This window comes from Camelus bactrianus, chromosome 19 (assembly GCF_048773025.1).
Source record: "Camelus bactrianus isolate YW-2024 breed Bactrian camel chromosome 19, ASM4877302v1, whole genome shotgun sequence".
Classification (NCBI taxonomy): Eukaryota; Metazoa; Chordata; class Mammalia; order Artiodactyla; family Camelidae; genus Camelus; species Camelus bactrianus.
In genome coordinates, this window is record NC_133557.1 from 10,301,351 (window position 1) to 10,318,603 (window position 17,253).

General features: G+C 49.6%; 1 protein-coding gene across 1 annotated transcript; it reads right to left on the minus strand.

The window, feature by feature from the left end:
* Positions 1–2,136: 2,136 nt before the first annotated feature.
* On the minus strand, positions 2,137–10,641 carry DUSP15 (dual specificity phosphatase 15). The gene is made up of 7 exons (XM_010960889.3): positions 10,369–10,641; positions 9,639–9,672; positions 8,017–8,099; positions 5,990–6,039; positions 4,948–5,022; positions 3,619–3,790; positions 2,137–2,770 (listed from the first exon to the last, which is right to left on the minus strand). Exons 1-7 carry the CDS (start codon positions 10,387–10,389, stop codon positions 2,498–2,500), a joined length of 708 nt encoding a protein of 235 aa, XP_010959191.1. The 5' UTR covers positions 10,390–10,641; the 3' UTR covers positions 2,137–2,497.
* Positions 10,642–17,253: the final 6,612 nt, after the last annotated feature.

A 17,253-nucleotide genomic window follows, 5' to 3' on the forward strand; every position in this document is an offset into this window, starting at 1 on the left:
TATTTTACTGTTAAGACTGAGGGTCTATAACAAGGTCACAGAACTAGTGCATGGAGAGCCAGGCTCTGAACCTGTGACTCTGCCCCCAGAGCCTAAACAGTGCCCCTCACTGCCTCCCAACACCTCTATCTGGAGTTTTTGGATTTCACAGACTGCCCCTCCCCACCAGGGAAGTGTATGCAATTTTTTTCCACATTTATGCATTTTTCTAGGGTTTGTATCTTTCATTAAATTGTCAAAGGAGGGTTGTGTTATGAAAGAGGTCAAGTAGCTCAGACTGTTCACCCCTTGCTATGTACTTGGGGGAAACTGAGGCTCAGAAAGAGAGAGAAACCACCCCTCACTGCAACCAGCACAGAGCTGGAAATCCAGCCAGTGTTGACCAGAGGCTAGGAGCACCAACCCTCATGTGTGCCTGTCAGGGGGTGTACCTTCATGCTCGCCATCTTCTGTCCTCATATGCTAGCAGCCACCCAGTTCTGACACTTCAACAATGGGGCATGAAGAATTTCATACTATTAAATACAAGAGTAATAATTACATCTAAGCAAAGGTCTCGATTGTGTCAGGCAATCTCTTCATTTTTCTGGAGGGCAGAGTCATAGTAATGAAGATGGGGTCCACAGCCAGGCTGCCTGGATTCAGATCTCCGCCCCACCACTCACTAGCTGACCACTTTGGGCGCCAACCTTGGTTTCTGCATCTGCTAAATAGCAACACCGACTTCATAGGGTGGCTTGAGGATTAAATGAGATGCCGGTGAAGTGTTTGGCACTTGGCCCCGCCCCTAGTGAGTGCTCAGTAAAAGAGCGGTATTACTATTGTTGCTGCTGTTGAGTCAGGGTGTGGTGAAAGCAATGACAGAAGGCGAGGTGGGGCACCATGATGGACCTGGAACATCAACTCAAGGTGTTTCGCTTTGTCCTAGAGATGATAGGTTTTTAAATACAGAGACACACCAGCAGAAACAGAGACATTTTAAACCCAGTGGCTGGTGGCAGCACTAACCAGCCAGAAGGACCACAGGCTCCCTGCTCACCTTGCTCTTCACACATGGTCCTACCTCAGGGCCTCTTCACTCACTGTTCCCCCTGCCTGGAATGCCTCCCCCCAGATAGCAAAATGGTCCACTCCCTCACTACCGGATATATTTTTTCTTTTGTTTATCTGTTGATCTGGTGTCTTTCCCCCAGAATGTCAGCAACCGAGGGCAGAGGTTCTGCTTACTGCTGCATCTTCAGTGCCCAGCACAGTGCCTGACACACAGTAGGTACTCTATGAACATGTGTTGCATGAATGCAGAGCAGGAAGTTGGGCAGCAGGTGAAGGCTATTTCGTCCATCCTTCTACCCTCAATGCTGGAATCTCGGTGCATAGTAAGAACCCCACACAGGTGGCTATTAGATGAATGTGATTTCAGACCATTCTTAACTCTGAGTTAATTTGACTTTAGGAAAATCCAGCTCTAATGACCTCTGTTCATCTTCGGAGTCAGTCTGCTGCTTTATTGGGCTGCCTTGAGACCCTCCCTCCTCAGTGGCTGCCCTTTAAACGGTAGGTGGGAAGGGTCATTCCCTCTAGCTGGGGGTGGATCCTCCTTGCCAATAACCTTCAAGACTAGAAGGAGTTGCTTTCTAACAACCGTCATAGGACCCAGGCCACCTAGGTTCAAATTCAGCCTTCCCTGGTCTAGCTGTGTCTTCCTTGGGCAAGCTGCCTGACCTCTCTGAGCCTCAGTGTCCTCCCTGAGGATTAAGTGAACTCATTCAAGTAAAAAGTCAGGCATGAGAGAGATACTACTACTTTACCGGCTAGGGTTTGTGAATAGGGAAAGGAAGGGAGCTGGGGAGGAGGAGGGGGCTCAGGGAGGACAGGGGCTCAGCCAGGGGGAGAGGGGTTCAGAGAGAAGGAGGGGCTGGGGGCTCTTTCAGGAGACCAGGGCTCCAGGGTGAGATGGGGGCGAGGGTCAGGGAAGTGAGATTCAGCCCAGTGGACAGCAATTCCCGACCACAATTCCCAGAGCCGGGCAGGCTCCTCAGGCCCCTGGGGACGCAAACCCTCTCCCATTCCTGTTTCCGGCAGGCTCCTGCCCCAGGCAGAGTCCTGCAGCCAGGCCTTTGCTGAATGACTGGGAGACGATCAGACAGGCAGCTTCTGTGTCTCTTTAATATCCTCCAGGCCCATCCAACCCCTACCCACCCATTCCCACTCCCTCCGCCTTTAATGAGGAGGCCCGGGTGCACCCTCCCCCAGCCCAAGGACTAAGGCACCAGGTGGCTGCAGCAGGCCGGCCCAGACACAGAAATACACACACAGATGGAGGACACACTGACTGCAGACGAAGACAAGCGAGGCAGGAAGAGGGGCAGGGGCCGGGATCAGGTCGCTGCGGGGCTCCCACAGGCTCGGGGCCCGTCCTGAAGGCCGTGGGAGGCCCAGACAGCCCCCATAGGGGACCAGTCAGGAGGACGAGGGGCGCCGCAGCGGGGCGGGATCCTCACTTGCCGCCTTTGCGGGACAGACACCGCGGGAGGCAAGAGAAAGTCTGCTTGACGCGCACCAGCAGCGGCAGCGGCCGGTGGACTTCCCGGGGCGTCCGCGGCACCAGGCGCTGCAAGGTCCCCTCGGAGGCCGAGGAGCTGGGCACGGGGGAGGCGGCTGAGCTCGCAGAGCCCTGCCGGCAGCGCTTGCACAGCGGCAGCAGCGCGCGCATCTCCTCCTCGTCGCGGAAGGGGCTCTCTCCAAACCGCTCCTCCAGCTGTCGGAGAAGCTGGGGCGGGGAGGGGTGCGGTCGGTGCCCGGCCACCCGCCGGGTCCCTTCCCCATCCTCAGAGCTTCCTTGCTTAGGCGAGCTTCCCACACCTCAGTAAGCCCCTCCCTTTCCTGAGCATCCTCTTAGCTTCCCTTCCAAGTCTCCATCCCCCTCATTGAGCCCCTCCCACTCTGAGTCCCTTCCCTTTCCCTGAATCCCCTTTGGCACTCCATCTTCCAGACCTAATACAGTGACCTCCCCCCACCCCCCACCAAGGACCGCACGGTGGGACCACATTAAACCCTTCCCACCCTGCTCAACAACTCCACTCATGCAGGGCGTCTTCCTTGCCTGCCTCTTTCCCAAAGCAGCCTTGCAGATAAACCTCTGGCCAGCAGCCCACCTTCCTGCACTTGCTGCTGCTTTTTCTGTCTTTCATCTCTTGTTCCCTGGGGGGGCCTCAGTTCCTGACATCTCCATGTGCTATCTGCCCAGTGGGCATAAGAGAAGGAGCTGCTTTGGCCTCATCAAGGACCCAGGGGTGGAGTAGGGAATGGACATTTCTCCCAGAGGAGCCAAATGCTCAGATGCCTTTAGGTTCCAGGCAGGTAAAGCAGGCAGTGCTGGGACCTGGCCAAACTAAAGGGTTCATAATCTGGCCTACAGGTATTCAAGTGCTAAATCAAAAGGAAAAGAAAACACCTGGCCACCCAAACCAAGTACACCTAGGGGCTAGATTAGCTCAAGGGGCATGAGTTTAAGACCACAGAAAAATCTTCTGCCAAGTCTTAAGCACAGGCTACATGCTTTCCAATCAGTGCTCAGTTCAGATAAGAAGAGTCTCCAGCCCCTGCCCCAGCCCCTACCTTTCGGGAACTGCCCCAGCCAAACTCTTCCAGCTGCTGCCTAAAGCCTGGGTTGGGGTTGGCGATGGGCCGGGTGGCCTTGATGGCTTCAAGCACATCCCGCCAGCTTAGCCCCGTCACAGTCATCACATACGCTGTCACGATGGTGGTGCTTCGGGAGATGCCTGCAAAGCTGGGACACCCCACGCCCAAGGGTTCAGATAAGGCCCAGTCTTCCCGCTGCCCTCCAGGCACCCCATTCCCACTTCAGTTTTCCCACCCTTGCCATCCTGAGTTCCAACCACAAGGAACCTGCCAGGACCTGTCTTCCATCTCCAGGCCTTTGCTCTTGTTCCCTCTGCCTGGAGCACCCCCCCCCCCCAGCATTCTCCCACATCACAGGCCTGAGTGAAACACTGCTCCACTCTATCATTCAACACACGTTTCCTGATCATCTGTGATTTTTTAGGTACTGGGGATATAGCTGGGGGATAAAACAGACATGGTCTCTGCCATCCTGGGGCTTACAGTGTGGTTGGGGGAGAGTCACTGACCAGGGAATCAATTTCAGGTGGTGATAATTGCTCTGAAGATGAGTCCAGGGGCCAGGAGATTGTATAGGAAGAGGTATTAATCTGGTGGAGGGGATGTGGAGGATTAGGAAAGGGGTTACTAAGGAAATGACATCAAGCTGAATCCTGAAAGATGGGTAAGGATTGTCAAGAATGTTCTGGGCAGTATATGAAGACCACGTGGGTGGGCTCCTGGTGGACTGGAAGAACAGGGAGTTGGCCAGCACAGCTAGAGCAAGGAAAGGGAGGAGAGAGGGTGGGAGACAAGGCTGGAGGAGCTGTCCCTGTGGCTGGGGCTCAGGCAGAGCAGCCCTGAGCCGGGCATTGTCAGAAGTTATGGGATGAATGAAATCAACTGGGCCAAGGGCCCCTGGGAAAACCTAGGGGTCCTGTCTCCCAGGCTGGGGCTCCTCACTGCCTTATACTATTGCCTCAAAGGCCAGAGGGGAGGAGAAGGAGAAGGAGTTGGAACCATTGGAGAGTGCTGGGCTACCTGCATGACCTCACCTGTTTCTCCCAATAGCCTGCCAGGTCAATATTCTTTTCCCCATTTTACAGATCAGGAAATTGAATCCGAGGAAGAAACAGTTATTTGGCCAAGGCCACACAGCTGTAAGGGACAGAGTCTGGATCTGAGCCTTCCATTAGGTGGATGGTGGACTGTCAGGCACTTTGACAGGCTGCAGAAGATTCTGCATTCCCCGTAGGATGAGGGGGTGTTGAGGATGGAGAACAGCCACTTACTTCCCCTCCTCCCCCGACTCCCCACGTAACTCACCAGTGCACAAGGCAGTTTCCTCCATTGAGACGACAACAGTGGATGAAGTTGATACATTCTTTGAAGTGCTTTTTGCTAGAGAAGAAAGCAATAGGTACAGAGCACTGGGGGATGGGGTCCTAGGAGTCGTCCCCCTCCCCATTTATAGGATGGCAAGAGACAAAGAGCCTGGGGACCTCAGGTCACCCAGCATATGCAGTGAATAGGAGCCAGTGCTGCTGTACAGGTGGACACGTGTGTGAAGCAACAATGGTGGCATTTCCGGTGGGGAGAGGGGCCAATAATGGCAAATCCCACCACAGGGGAGGGGCACCTCTCCAACGGATCCCATTTTCATGGGGGGTTTATCTTGACCTTTCAAGGAAATGGGTGGGAGGAGTGCCACCCCTCTGAGGTCTGCAATCAGAGCGCCTGGGGACAATAAGGGTCAGCGTTGGGATTGGGAGCAAAAATTCCCAAGGGCAGGAGTGTGTGCTTGGGTCCCTCCCAGGCTGGGAGGTGCTGCTGCTAATAACACCAACAAAAATCCTGCTTTCTGAGCCCCCATTATGTGCCAGCCTCTGTCTTCGATCCTCAACCCGTGCCTTCTGATCCTTGAAAGCCTCCTTGATGTTGATAGCCCCCTACCCAACATATACCCATTTTCTCTCTCAGAGAAGGGAAGTGATTTGTCCAAGGTCACACAGCAAGAAAATGGCAAAGCCTGGCCCAAATCCAGATGCCTTAATTCCAAGGCCAGGAACAGGCTGAGCCTGACCCTTTCAAGCCTGCCAGGGCATCTGATCCTGAGGGACAGAGTACTTTCTCCATTTCATAGCTGAAGAGACTGAGCTCTGGAGGTTAGGAGTCTTGGCCAGGGGCAAAGGCAAGGGCATGGCTGGGACAGAGTCAAAGTGATCTGGGTGACCACCTGTGCCGGGGTCCCCAGGAGAGCTTTGTGGCCTGAGTCCTCTCTGTCCTCCCTTAGACCGCCTCCACTCTCCTCCTACCACCACAGGAGGCAGCTGTCTGTCCATCTGTCAGCCCATCCAGGGGGACTTACATGGGCACCTCAGGGGTGTCAGCCACTGGGATGCGAAGGTAGGTTATGTCCTGCAAGTACAAAACACACATGGGCAGTGGGGGGCCCTGGCCTGTACCCCCTGACCCAGGCCTGGGCCTCCCTAGCACCTTGTGACCCTAGGCCAGTTCCTGCCCCTCTTTGGGCCACTATTGTCCTCTCTGTCCAAAAAGGGTAGACACCATCTCTAAGAGCCTCCCAGCTCTGACCGTCTGGTTTCAGAACCTTCTGAGAAGATGGTATCCTAACCCTATAGGTGACTGGGTCACAAGGGCTTGCCAAAATGGATCCAGGGGACTTTTATTTAATGCTTGGGAAAGGGCCACTTAGAGTGACTCCCCTCCATATGAGAATTACAAAATTACACAGTAAGAAGGGCAACGCAGATTGAAAAGAAACAAAAACTATGAAGATAAGTTTTAGTTCATGAATTATGGTTATAAAACAATGTGCTAATTACTAAAATAATCAAGGAACGAATTGTCAGCAATTGCTCCCACAAACGTGCTATAACATCCTTTAATTCGTGCCCAACCTTCAAACAAGACTTTAAAGATGAATTCAGCCCACAGCCCAAGAATCGTTTTTCTTGAGGACTTCTCTTAATCCTTTGATATTCACATGGCTCTTTTCAAGGGCCTGGCCCACTTCCAGTGACTAAGGGACCCCCAGCCAGGTCCTCATGTGAGATCCCAGACTTTCTCTGTAACTCACTCTCCCCAAGGTCACACAATCCTGCATCTTTTGCAAGGCTGGCAATTTCACTTGGCCTTGGGTTTGCAGGGCATTATCAAACCCTTACTGGTAAGTTCACTGATGGATGGGGAGGGAGATGCTTGTGAGAAGGCGGGCTGCTGGAGCCAGGACTCAATTTGCCAGCAGGCATTTCATTAGCAAATATAGTTACGCCTGGAGAACTTCCCCATGCGCTCTAGTGACTGCATACTGTAAATACTCTACAACAAGCCTGCCCTATAAAGCGAAATCAGACTCACTGACCTGGAAATTTCTTCTTTAAATGACACTGAGAGCTGCAGATTATCGGAGGTTGCTCTTAGAGACCATCAAATCTGACACATGGGGAAACTAAGGCCCAGAGAGGGGGAGGACCCTGCCCAAGGTCACACAGCAAATCTATGACAGAACCTGGTCTGGATCTCATCTTCAGAGCCCCTTCCCACCCACAGTTCTTTCCCTTCAGTGAATGACATAGACCTCAACAGACAAGGAAGAAGGGGCTATGTTTATGGGATGAGAATATGATTAACTCTGTTATTACATCAGCTCTAATTTGTGAAGCACCTATTATGTGGCTCTCAATATCCCAGTGAGGTAGGTACTGTTATAAAATTCCCTGTTTACAGATCAGGCAACTGAGGTTGAGAGAGGTGAAGTCCTGTGCCCAAGGTTACAGAGAATAAGTGGTAAAGATGTGAACTTGGGCCTCCTAACTCCAGCCCCCGTGACCCCTTCTCTTCCAGGATTCGAGAATACCGCACCAATCCTTCCGGTGGCGGCCGTGCTGTATAGTGTGCAAGGCAGCTTCGCCCTCTGCATCCTCACAGCAGGCCCCTGGGTGCAGGCAGGGCCGAGGAATCGGAGGCCCAGAGAGCTGAAGTCATAGCCCAGGTCACAAGCAAGACACAGAGCCTAGAATCATCTATTTGGAGTCATCTATTCAGTGGGACAATGGGAAGCCCCTGTGAGGGCCTTTTTATGGTTCAGTGTGAGGTCTCTGGGGCCAGATGGCCTGTGTTCAAATTCCAGCTCCTTAGCTTCCTGGATGTGTGACTTTTGGCAGGTTACTTCACCTCTCTGGTCCTCAGTTGCCAAACAGGGAGCAAATAGGGATGCTAATGTAAAACAGGCCAGTTAACCAAATGACCTAGCATGGGTCAGAAAGGCAGTACAGGATTTGGCACATAGTAGGTGCTTGGTACATGGGTGCTGTGGGGTCTGAAGCCTCCCTCCCCACCTATGTGCAGTCCTCGGATGGGGGTAGGGAGTACCTGCAGCAGAGGCTGAGGTGACTCGTGGATGGAGATGATGTGTGTGATCTTATTCCGGCCTAGTTGATCTGGGTCTTTGGCATCTGAAAGAAACAAGATGCTTGAGCTAGTCTGGCAGGTACGACTTACGTGTTCCTGATGGCCAAGTGAAGAGGGCGCTCACTGCCCTGCTCTCCCCCTCATCCGCCCCTCTCCACCTTGGCCCACCCTCTGCCAGCTCCCTGCTCCTTCACCACCTCCTGTTCCCAGCATGCCAGGTCCTCCCACACCCCTCAGCTTCAGTAGTGCCACTGGGGCCCCCACAGGTACAGCCCAGCACCTCCCAACCTTGCCCACACAGTTCTTCCCATCGCAAACACCCTTCCCTGGCATATCCTGGACCCGGGAATTCTACTTCTAGGAATCTTGTCTGCAGAACGGTTCGCTCACACAGAAAGCTGTGTGTTCTCTGCTGTGCTGTTTATGACAGTAAACACATCAGAAATAGTTAAAAATGGGAACAGCCCAAAAGGGGACTGGATAAATAATGGTATATTCATACATGAATTCTGTGCAGCCACTAAAAAGATCTCTCTGTGCTGATGTGCAAGGAAGTCCACAATGTATTGTTAAATGGGAAACACAGGTTACAGAACAGCGTGCAGAATAGGTTTCCATTTTTGTTTTAAATATTATACCTGTAGCTACAAAGATATATGAAAAATGACCCAGGGATATATCCCTTACTGCTCTCAGTGGCCATCAGGGCTGGATTTCCAGTCTATGCAGACCTTTCATAATCAGAGTAAACACACGTCCCTCTACCTCCATATGCCCCCTTCCTCATTCACCACATTTACTGTTTACCATGTGCAGCCTTGGCTGGGGATGGGGTTGTAGGGTCAAGCTCATGGCCCCTGCCCTCATGGGACTGCACACTTAAAGAGGATTCAGACCTTACTTACCAAATACTCAGAAGTCAATGTAGTGTGAACTGCCGAGGGAGCTCCCGGGGAGGAAGGGACCAGGGTTTAAGAGACTGGAGCCCTCAGGGAAGGCCCTGCCCCAGTTCAGATGCCCCTCCCTCTCTGAAGCTTTCTCATACTCTGCAGATGGAAGTGACTTTTCCCGCCTCGTGTCTCCCAAGCCCGGGGCCAGCCTGTTTCTTAGCACAGGCCTGGGACAGGCAGGGTGCCACAGCCTTGAGCAATGTTCACCAGTGAAGTTTCCAAGGTAGAGTCCAGTCTCTAGAGACCTCTTCTCTGAGGAGGAGGTTGTGCGGGAAAGTGTTCCCAGTGTCCCAGCTAGAGCAACACCTCCAAAGGGACCTCAACCCAGAACCTCAAGGTGGGAAAAACTCTTAGAGGTGGGAGTGGGCCTTGTGCTAAGGGAGAGGCTGAGGCTCAGAGCAGGTGCAGACTTGTCCAGTGTCCAGTTCTGAATCCTTCACACTGGGGACACTCCCCCACCCACGAACCCCTTAGTCCTCAGGAGTGCTTCCCCCTCCCAGCCTGGCACGGCTTCCCTGCCCCCCGGCCCCATTCCTGAGAGCGTCCAAGTGTGTGGGCCAGAGTATGAATGGTGGATGCAGGCCTGGGACAGGGAGCATGCCATGGCCTTGGGACAGAGTGGGCAGTGCTCACCAATGAAGTTTCCGAGGTAGAGTCCAGGAAGTACCTACGGGAGAGACAGGCCGGGTTGGTTGGGTAGGGGTGCACCCACCCCTACCCAGTGGGGTGCCTGCAGCCCCTCTCAGTGCCATGAAGGGTATCTGGACCTCAGGACTCAGGGAGCAGTCTCCTCCCTCTTGCAGGCCTGGACTCTGAGAGGGTCTGGGAGGGCTGTAGGAGGGCACCAAGGGAGGCCAGCTTGGGTAGGGGTGAGAGGAAAGAGGAGAGAAGGGGACGGGGGGAGGAGGGCAAAGGGAGAGGTGGCCTTGCCAAGGTGGGTGGTGGGGAATTCTGAGGAGGCGGTGGGAAACAGGGTCAGGGGAGGGTCATGCAGAGGCACTGGGGGTTGGGGGATGCAGAAACGGCATTAGAGTCCAGGGAAACAGAGACACATGGAGATAGAGAATGGAACTCCAAAAGAGAGTCTGGCGGTGACTGAGAGTCACAGAAAAACATGGCAAAAAATATAGAGTCGCAGAAACAGCAGAGACAGAGACCAGGGAGACAGAGACATGAACAGAAACACAGAGATACAAAGTCAGAGAGAGATTACAGCCCCAGAGAGACAGACGGAGAAGTACGATCTCAAAGTCCCAGGGAGACAGATAAAGAAACATACTCAGCGAGAGCCAGAAGGTCAGAGGCGGGCGCCCGGCCGCGGCCGGGGGCGGCCAGGTGCGGGCTGCGCCATCCGCCCCCCTACCTTGGTCATGCCATTCCCCATGATCCTGGGGGCGAAGGACCGGGCGCACCCCCAGCTCGCCGCCCGGAGAGCGCAAGGGTCACAGCTGCCCTGACGGCCCGGCCCCGGCGCCTGCAGCCTGGCGGGGAACTGGGGGCCTGGCGTCCGCGGCCCCGCCCAGGCCTGCCCAGCCGCCGCCGCCGCCGCCGCCGCCCGCCGACCCCCGGCCAGGGAGGGAAATGATGGAGTCGCCGCTGCCGCCGCCGCCGCCGCCGCCGCCACCGCCGCCGCAGGCTCCTCCTACCCCCTCGGTCATGTGGGCCGCCCCCCCTACCCGTGGGTCGCGGCGGGGGGCTGGACAAAGCCCCAGTGTGCCCGGCCGAGGGCCCGCGGGACAACGGCAGCTTGTTGGGGCCGCGTGGGGCCGCCACCTCCGGAGGTGGGGGCGGGGACGCTCCCCCTACCCTGGCACGGTCAGGCGCGGGCGGGGCGGGGGTTGGGGGCGGAGAGAGCCCCCCAGACGCGGGCTCGAAGACTCAGATCCCAGTTCCGGCTCCGCTGGAGATCCCTGCGAGCCCTGGGGCAAAACGCCTAGCTCCTTCCGTCTCGGGTTTCTAGCGGAAACGTGATGGGGGGTGGGCTTTGATCGCTGGGGGTCCTCGGATCTTCAGATTCTGTTTGAGACGAGAAAAGTGGGTAATTCCTTCGTTTTGTACATCCTCCTGCCCCACTCCCCATGCAGGCACCCTACCAGCCAACCATCCTCCTCCCCCACACACGCAGCCAATCTGTTCCCCCATCCTCCACTCCATCCATTCACCGGTCTGTCTGTCCATTCATCCATCCATCCTCCCATCTACTTTGGCCTCTGAGGATGATGCCATCTGGGTCAGCTCTGTTGGGACCAGGCAAACTCCGCTTAGGGGCCCCAATAAATTAGAAGTACTTGGGAGGAGAGGGATGTGAGTCACCTGGGTCCCTTGGAGTAAAGGAGACTACAGCAGGATGAAGAAGTAGGAGGTGAGTCTGGAGATCAAGGTTCCAGGCTCTATTCATTCACCTCTGACCTGCGCAGTGACCCCGGGCAAGTCCCCTTGGGGTGGCAGCTACCCTAACTGTAAGTCTCAATGTGTTGAGGTGAGCCCTTCCTGCTAGTAGGACCAAAGCTGGAGAATGTAAAATAATTGAGAGCAGACACTTCCTATGGGACTGAAATAGAAGCAGCTGAACCAGCTTTGCTCCCTCAGCTGTCACCTGCCCTGCTCCATCTATAGTAATAGGTGACTGTGGGAAGAATGTTCAGAGGACACAGAGTCCACAGAACCTGTTTGAAATGCAGTGACTGGAGAAACAAAACTATTTTCTTTCTTCCTCAAATTCACAGCGCACATTGGGCTGCCTGTCTCAGTTCTGTGCCCAGGGTTCTCATAAAAGCCAAATTATTCAACAAATACTGAACACCTACTATATGGTAGGTACTAGGGACACAGAGGTAGGGAAGCTGAAGGTGGTTCCTACCTTTGTTGGCTAACAGTCTAAACCAGCATTGCCCAATAGGAATATAATGTAAGCCACATGGATAATCTTTTTTTTTAATTGAAGTATAATCAGTTTACAATGTATCCATTTCTGGTGTACAGAATAATGTTTCAGTCATACATATATATGTACATATATTTGTTTTCATATTCTTTTCATTATAGGTTATTACAAGATATTGAATATAGTTCCCTGTGCCATACAGAAGAAACTTGTTGTTTATCTATTTTATATATAGTAGTTAATATTTGCAAACCTCAAACTTCCAATTTATCTCTTCCTCCCCTCTTCCCCCCCCACCATAAGTTTGTTTACTATGTCTGTGGATCTGTTTCTGTTTTGAAGATGAGTTCATTAGTGTCTTCTTTTTTCATTTTTTTTAGATTCCACATATGAGTGATATATGGTATTTTTCTTTCTCTTTCTGGCTTATTTCACTTAGAATGATCTCCAGGTCCATCCATGTTGCTGCAACTGGCATTATTTTATTCTTTCTTTTTTATAGCTGAGTAGTATTCCATTGTATAACTATACCACAGCTTTTTTATCCAGTCATCTGTCGATGAACATTTAAATTGTTTGCCACATGGATAATCTTAAATTTTCTAATAGCCACATTAAAAATTTAGAAAGAAGCAGATTGTTAAGGATGTTTTTATTTGACCCAATGTAGCCAAAAATATTGTCATTTCAATGTGTAGTCTGCAGTCAATATTTAAACATTGTTAATGGCATATTTTACACTCTTTTAATTGTATTCAGTCTTTAAAGTCCAGTGTGTATTTTACACTTGAGAGCATCTCAGTTGAGACTAGCCGCATGTCAAATGCTTAACAGCCATATGTGGCTGGTAGCTCCATACTGGACATCAGGTCTAGGAGAGAAGGCAAACAAAATAAGCAAATAGACAAAGCATTTACAAATGGTCACAATTTTCTATGGAGGACACAAAACGGGGGACAGGAAGAACTTCTCTAAATAGGTGACATTTGAGATAAGACCTGACCTGTAAAAGGGATGCAGCTGTTTAAAGAGTGATTTCCAGCAGAAGGAACAGGACAAGCAATGGCCCTGTGGTGGGAAAGCTTGGCCTTTGGGAAGAGCCAGTAGGACTGGAGGAGAGGGAGCCAAGGGGAGGTGGTAAGAATGAGGCTAAAGGGGAGAGGGGGTCTGAGCACGTAGGATCATGTATGGCCATGATTGGGGGTTTAGGGTTTCCTTCTTGGTGTGGAAAGCCAATGGGAAAATTTAACCAGAGAGGCTATGTCATCTGGTTTACATCAGTCACTTTGGCCCCTATCTGGAGCGTAGATTAGAAAGGTAAAGCACAGAGACTTGGGCTTTGAGGAGAGCTGATGAGAGACAATGACAGATGATGGTGCCCTGGGACAAAGTGGGAGCCAAGAAGCTGGAAAGAAGGGGATGGACACAGCATATATTATTTTGGCAGCATAGCTGACAGGCAGATAGATTGGATGTGGGGGAAAGGAAGGAATTCTAGGATGATTCCCAGTTTTCCTGCCTTGAAAATCACTATCTGTGCCTCAGAAGTGAAACCAGTATTATTCATCCATTCAACCAATAGTTATTGGGCGCCAGGTTATACATGTAATATTGCAGCAAAGATGTGCTATCTGACTTGAGTTTCCCAGAATGCCCCACTCCATGAATGTCATAAAGAAACGTTGGAAAAGGGGCGTGAAGACTAGTTCCCCGGGGTGGCCCTGGCCTTAGCAGCTCTGTGAACCTGGACAGGTGACTGAATGCCCCTGGGTCTGTTTCCTTGTCCATACAGGAGCAGTTATCACAGCCCTTTATGCTTCTACTTCATTGTTGGGGGAGTAACCAAAGCACAAGTAGGAAAGTACTCTATCAGATTAAAAATGCTGAAAAAATATAGTTACTAGATTTAAAACATTTAATATCTATGTAATGTTTAGCCTTTGAAAATGTTAGTTGTCACAAAGCACAATTGACCTTAAGTGACTCACGAAGTGACTGTTTTATAAAACCAATAATATGAAGATGCTAAAAGGCAGGTCTCACCTTGTCATTCCCTTGCTTAAGACCCTTCGTTGGTTCACCATGGTAAGCAAATTAATGTTCCCCCCAAAGATGTCCATTCTCTAATTCCTGGAAATTGTGAACATGTTATGTTCAATGGGAAGAGGGAATTAAGGCCACAGATGAAGTTGAAGTTGCTAATCAGCTGATGGTGAGATGGGGAGATTATGCTGGATCGTTTGGTGGGTCCAGTGTAATCATAAGAGCCCTTAAAAGTGAAAGAGGGAGGCAGGAGAGTGAGAATCAGAGGGATGTGATGACAGCAGCAGAGGTCTGAGTGGCATGATTTCTGGCTTTGAAGATGGGAGGGGAGCCATGAGCCAGGGAAGGCAGGTGGAAAAGCAAAGAAACAGACTCTCTCCTAGAGCCTCCAGAAGGAACTCAGCCCTGCTGACCCTTTCATTTGAGCTTAGTGAAACCCATTTCAGACTTCTGACCTCAAGAACTGTAAGCTAAGGCATCTGTGTTTCAAGTCACTCAGTTTGTGGTAATTACAGCAGTGACTGGAAACTAATACACTCACCAATACCCTTGGGATAAAGTCCCACCTGCTTAGCACCTCTCACAAGGCCTTGTGGGCTCTAGCTTCTGCCATGGTGCCCTTGAACAAATTTCTTAACTTCTGTGGGCCTCAGTTTTACTATCTGCAAAATGCGGAGGGGAAAAACCCTACAGGTCTGTAGTGAGATTATATGCAAGGACATATTTAAAGTACCTACTACAGAGACTGCACCCAGCATGTCATCATCATCATCATCATCATTGTTAGTATCATTGTCATTATTATTAGATGGAGCAATTGACAGGGAGTTAGGAGGCCTGGGTTCTGCTCCCCTCACTAGGGCTCTGTTTCCATATCTGTAAAACAAATCCAGATAAGACTGTTTTGACCCATTTACTTCTACTGAGCTGTTTAAAAAAACAAACATTTCAAATAAACTTGACATAGTTGAAGTTCCCTCTCTTCTTTCCTCCTCCTTCATTCTCTCCCCAGAGGCAACGCTGTCATGAATTGGTTTTGCATCTTTCCAGTCTGTACTTTTAGACTTGTAATACCCATATACCCATAAGTATATAGACTATACTTTTGTATGTGTATTTATAATTAATACAAATTATAACCTTTAAAAACATTTATAATTCTACAACTTTCTTTTATTGACTCAACAATAGTTTTGGGGGCTATTTCCATGTTGATAAGAGAGCTGGATCATTCATTTTAATCACTGTATAGTATTCTCTTATTGGAATATATATCCCATTTTATTCATCCATCACCCTACTAGTGGACACTTAGATCATTTCTAATATTTTCCACTAATATAAGAATACTGCAAAGAACATCCTTATAGATGTGACCTATGCACAGTTTAGAAAAAGTTGGCACATTGCACATTTGCTGCAGAATGAAAGGTAGGGTTGTGCGGCTGTATTCACAGAGCCTATTGGGATATATGTCCAGTAGTAGAATTGATGGGTTGTAAGGTACATGCATTTTCAACTTTATGAGATGTCGCCAAATTCCCTCTGAAGTGTGAATGTACCAACAGCATATAAAGATTCCCATTTCCCAACCTGCTCACAAACACTTGGCATTGAAACATGTTTTTTTGTCTAGCTGATGTATTTAAAATCATATCTTATAATTGTTTCGATTCATGTAGTTCAATTGTGTATTGGCAATTTGAATTTCTTCTGCTAAAAGTCACCTATTTAATGTTTTGCCCACATTTCTTTTGCAGGTTGTGGGGGCATCTTTTTCTTAATGGTTTGTAGGAGTTCTTTGAATACTAGCCTTTTGTTATAAAAGTTGCAGATTTTTAGTCCTAGTCTGTAATTTGTCTTTTAATCCAATCTACAGTGTCTTTTGTTATATGGCAGTTTGAATTTTGAGAGAGTCATGGATCAATTTTTACCTTATGAGTTGTGCTTTGTTAAGAAATTGTTTCTCACCACGAGATCATAAAAATTATATATATATATATATATATATATATATATATATAGAGAGAGAGAGAGAGAGAGAGAGAGAGAGAGAGAGAGAGAGAGAGATGGATATAGAGTAGACCCTTGAACAACATGGGTTTGAACTGAGCAGGTCCACTTATATGCAGAGTTTTTCAATAAATACATACTACAGTACTACACAGTCAGAGGTTGGTTGAATCCAAAGATGAGAAACTGTGGATAGGGAGGGCCAACCATAAAGTTACAGGCTGTTTTTCAACTGCTTGGGGGTTGGTGCCCCAAACCTCTGCATTGTTCAAGGGTCAACTGTAGTCTGAAATATTTGTTTGCCATATTTATTCCTTAATCCACTTGAATTAGTCATTTTTTTTTTTTACTCTGATGGAAAGCCAGTTTCTCAGGGCCACCTATTAAGTTCTCCTTTCTCTACTAATTTATGATGCCACCTCTATTGTACATCAAGTACACAAACACACACATACACACACCTGTGCCTGTTTCTAGGATCTCTGTTGTATTCAATTAATATTTGCCTCTCCCTTCACCATAATGAGACTTGATAGGCAGAGAAATATGTCCCTGCCCTAACACATACACTTTGGTTTGACAAGGGCTCTCAAAAATCTTGACTGGATTTGGGAAAATACACCTCTTTATGGTATTGAGTCTTCCCATCCATGCACATGGTATATACCGTGGTATATCCCTCCACTTATTTAGGCCTTATTTAATGTCCTTAATTAATGTTTTGTAACTTTCCCTATGAGAATATAAATTCCAGTGTGCTTATTGGTTTTGTTCACTGCTGTATCCTCAGAGTCAAGAACAGGGCAGAACATGGAATAGATGCTTAAGAAAAATTTGTTGTTTAATGAAATGTCTTGCATATATTTGATAGATATATTCCCACATAACATCTTTTTGTTGCTATAAAACAACAAAAATTTTAAAATAGTTTCTTATCAGCTATATAGATATAGGTATATAGATCCCAGAGTAGTGGGAAGTGAGGCAGAGGACAGGGAGCCAGTACAGGGTGCAATGACGAATAAATTGCCACTTCAGGTTATTTGCAGGGGAGAGACAAGATCGGTTTTGTGTTTTAAAGTGCTTTTTGCCAGCAGTGCAGAGAATGAATTGGAATGGATAGGGCAGACTGGGCACTAGTAGACGGTCAGGAGGCTACTGCAGGGTTGAGGTGACTCCTGGCATAAAGTTGGTGCCTAAGAATAGAAGAGAGAGACTTCGAGAGATCAGAAGTGACTGATTGGCCACGTGAACTACTGACCAGGTAACAGTGAGAGACCGAGTAAGGAAACTTAGAATCATCGAATT

Excerpts from the sequence above, each read along its gene's own strand:
- DUSP15 (XM_010960889.3), bottom strand. The coding sequence starts at position 10,389 with ATGGGGAATGGCATGACCAAG. Across the intron at positions 8,100-9,638 it reads CTACCTCGGAAACTTCATTG|ATGCCAAAGACCCAGATCAA; the intron begins GTGAGCACTGCC and ends TGTTTCTTTCAG. Across the intron at positions 2,771-3,618 it reads GCTGGGGCAGTTCCCGAAAG|CTTCTCCGACAGCTGGAGGA; the intron begins GTAGGGGCTGGG and ends TCCCCGCCCCAG.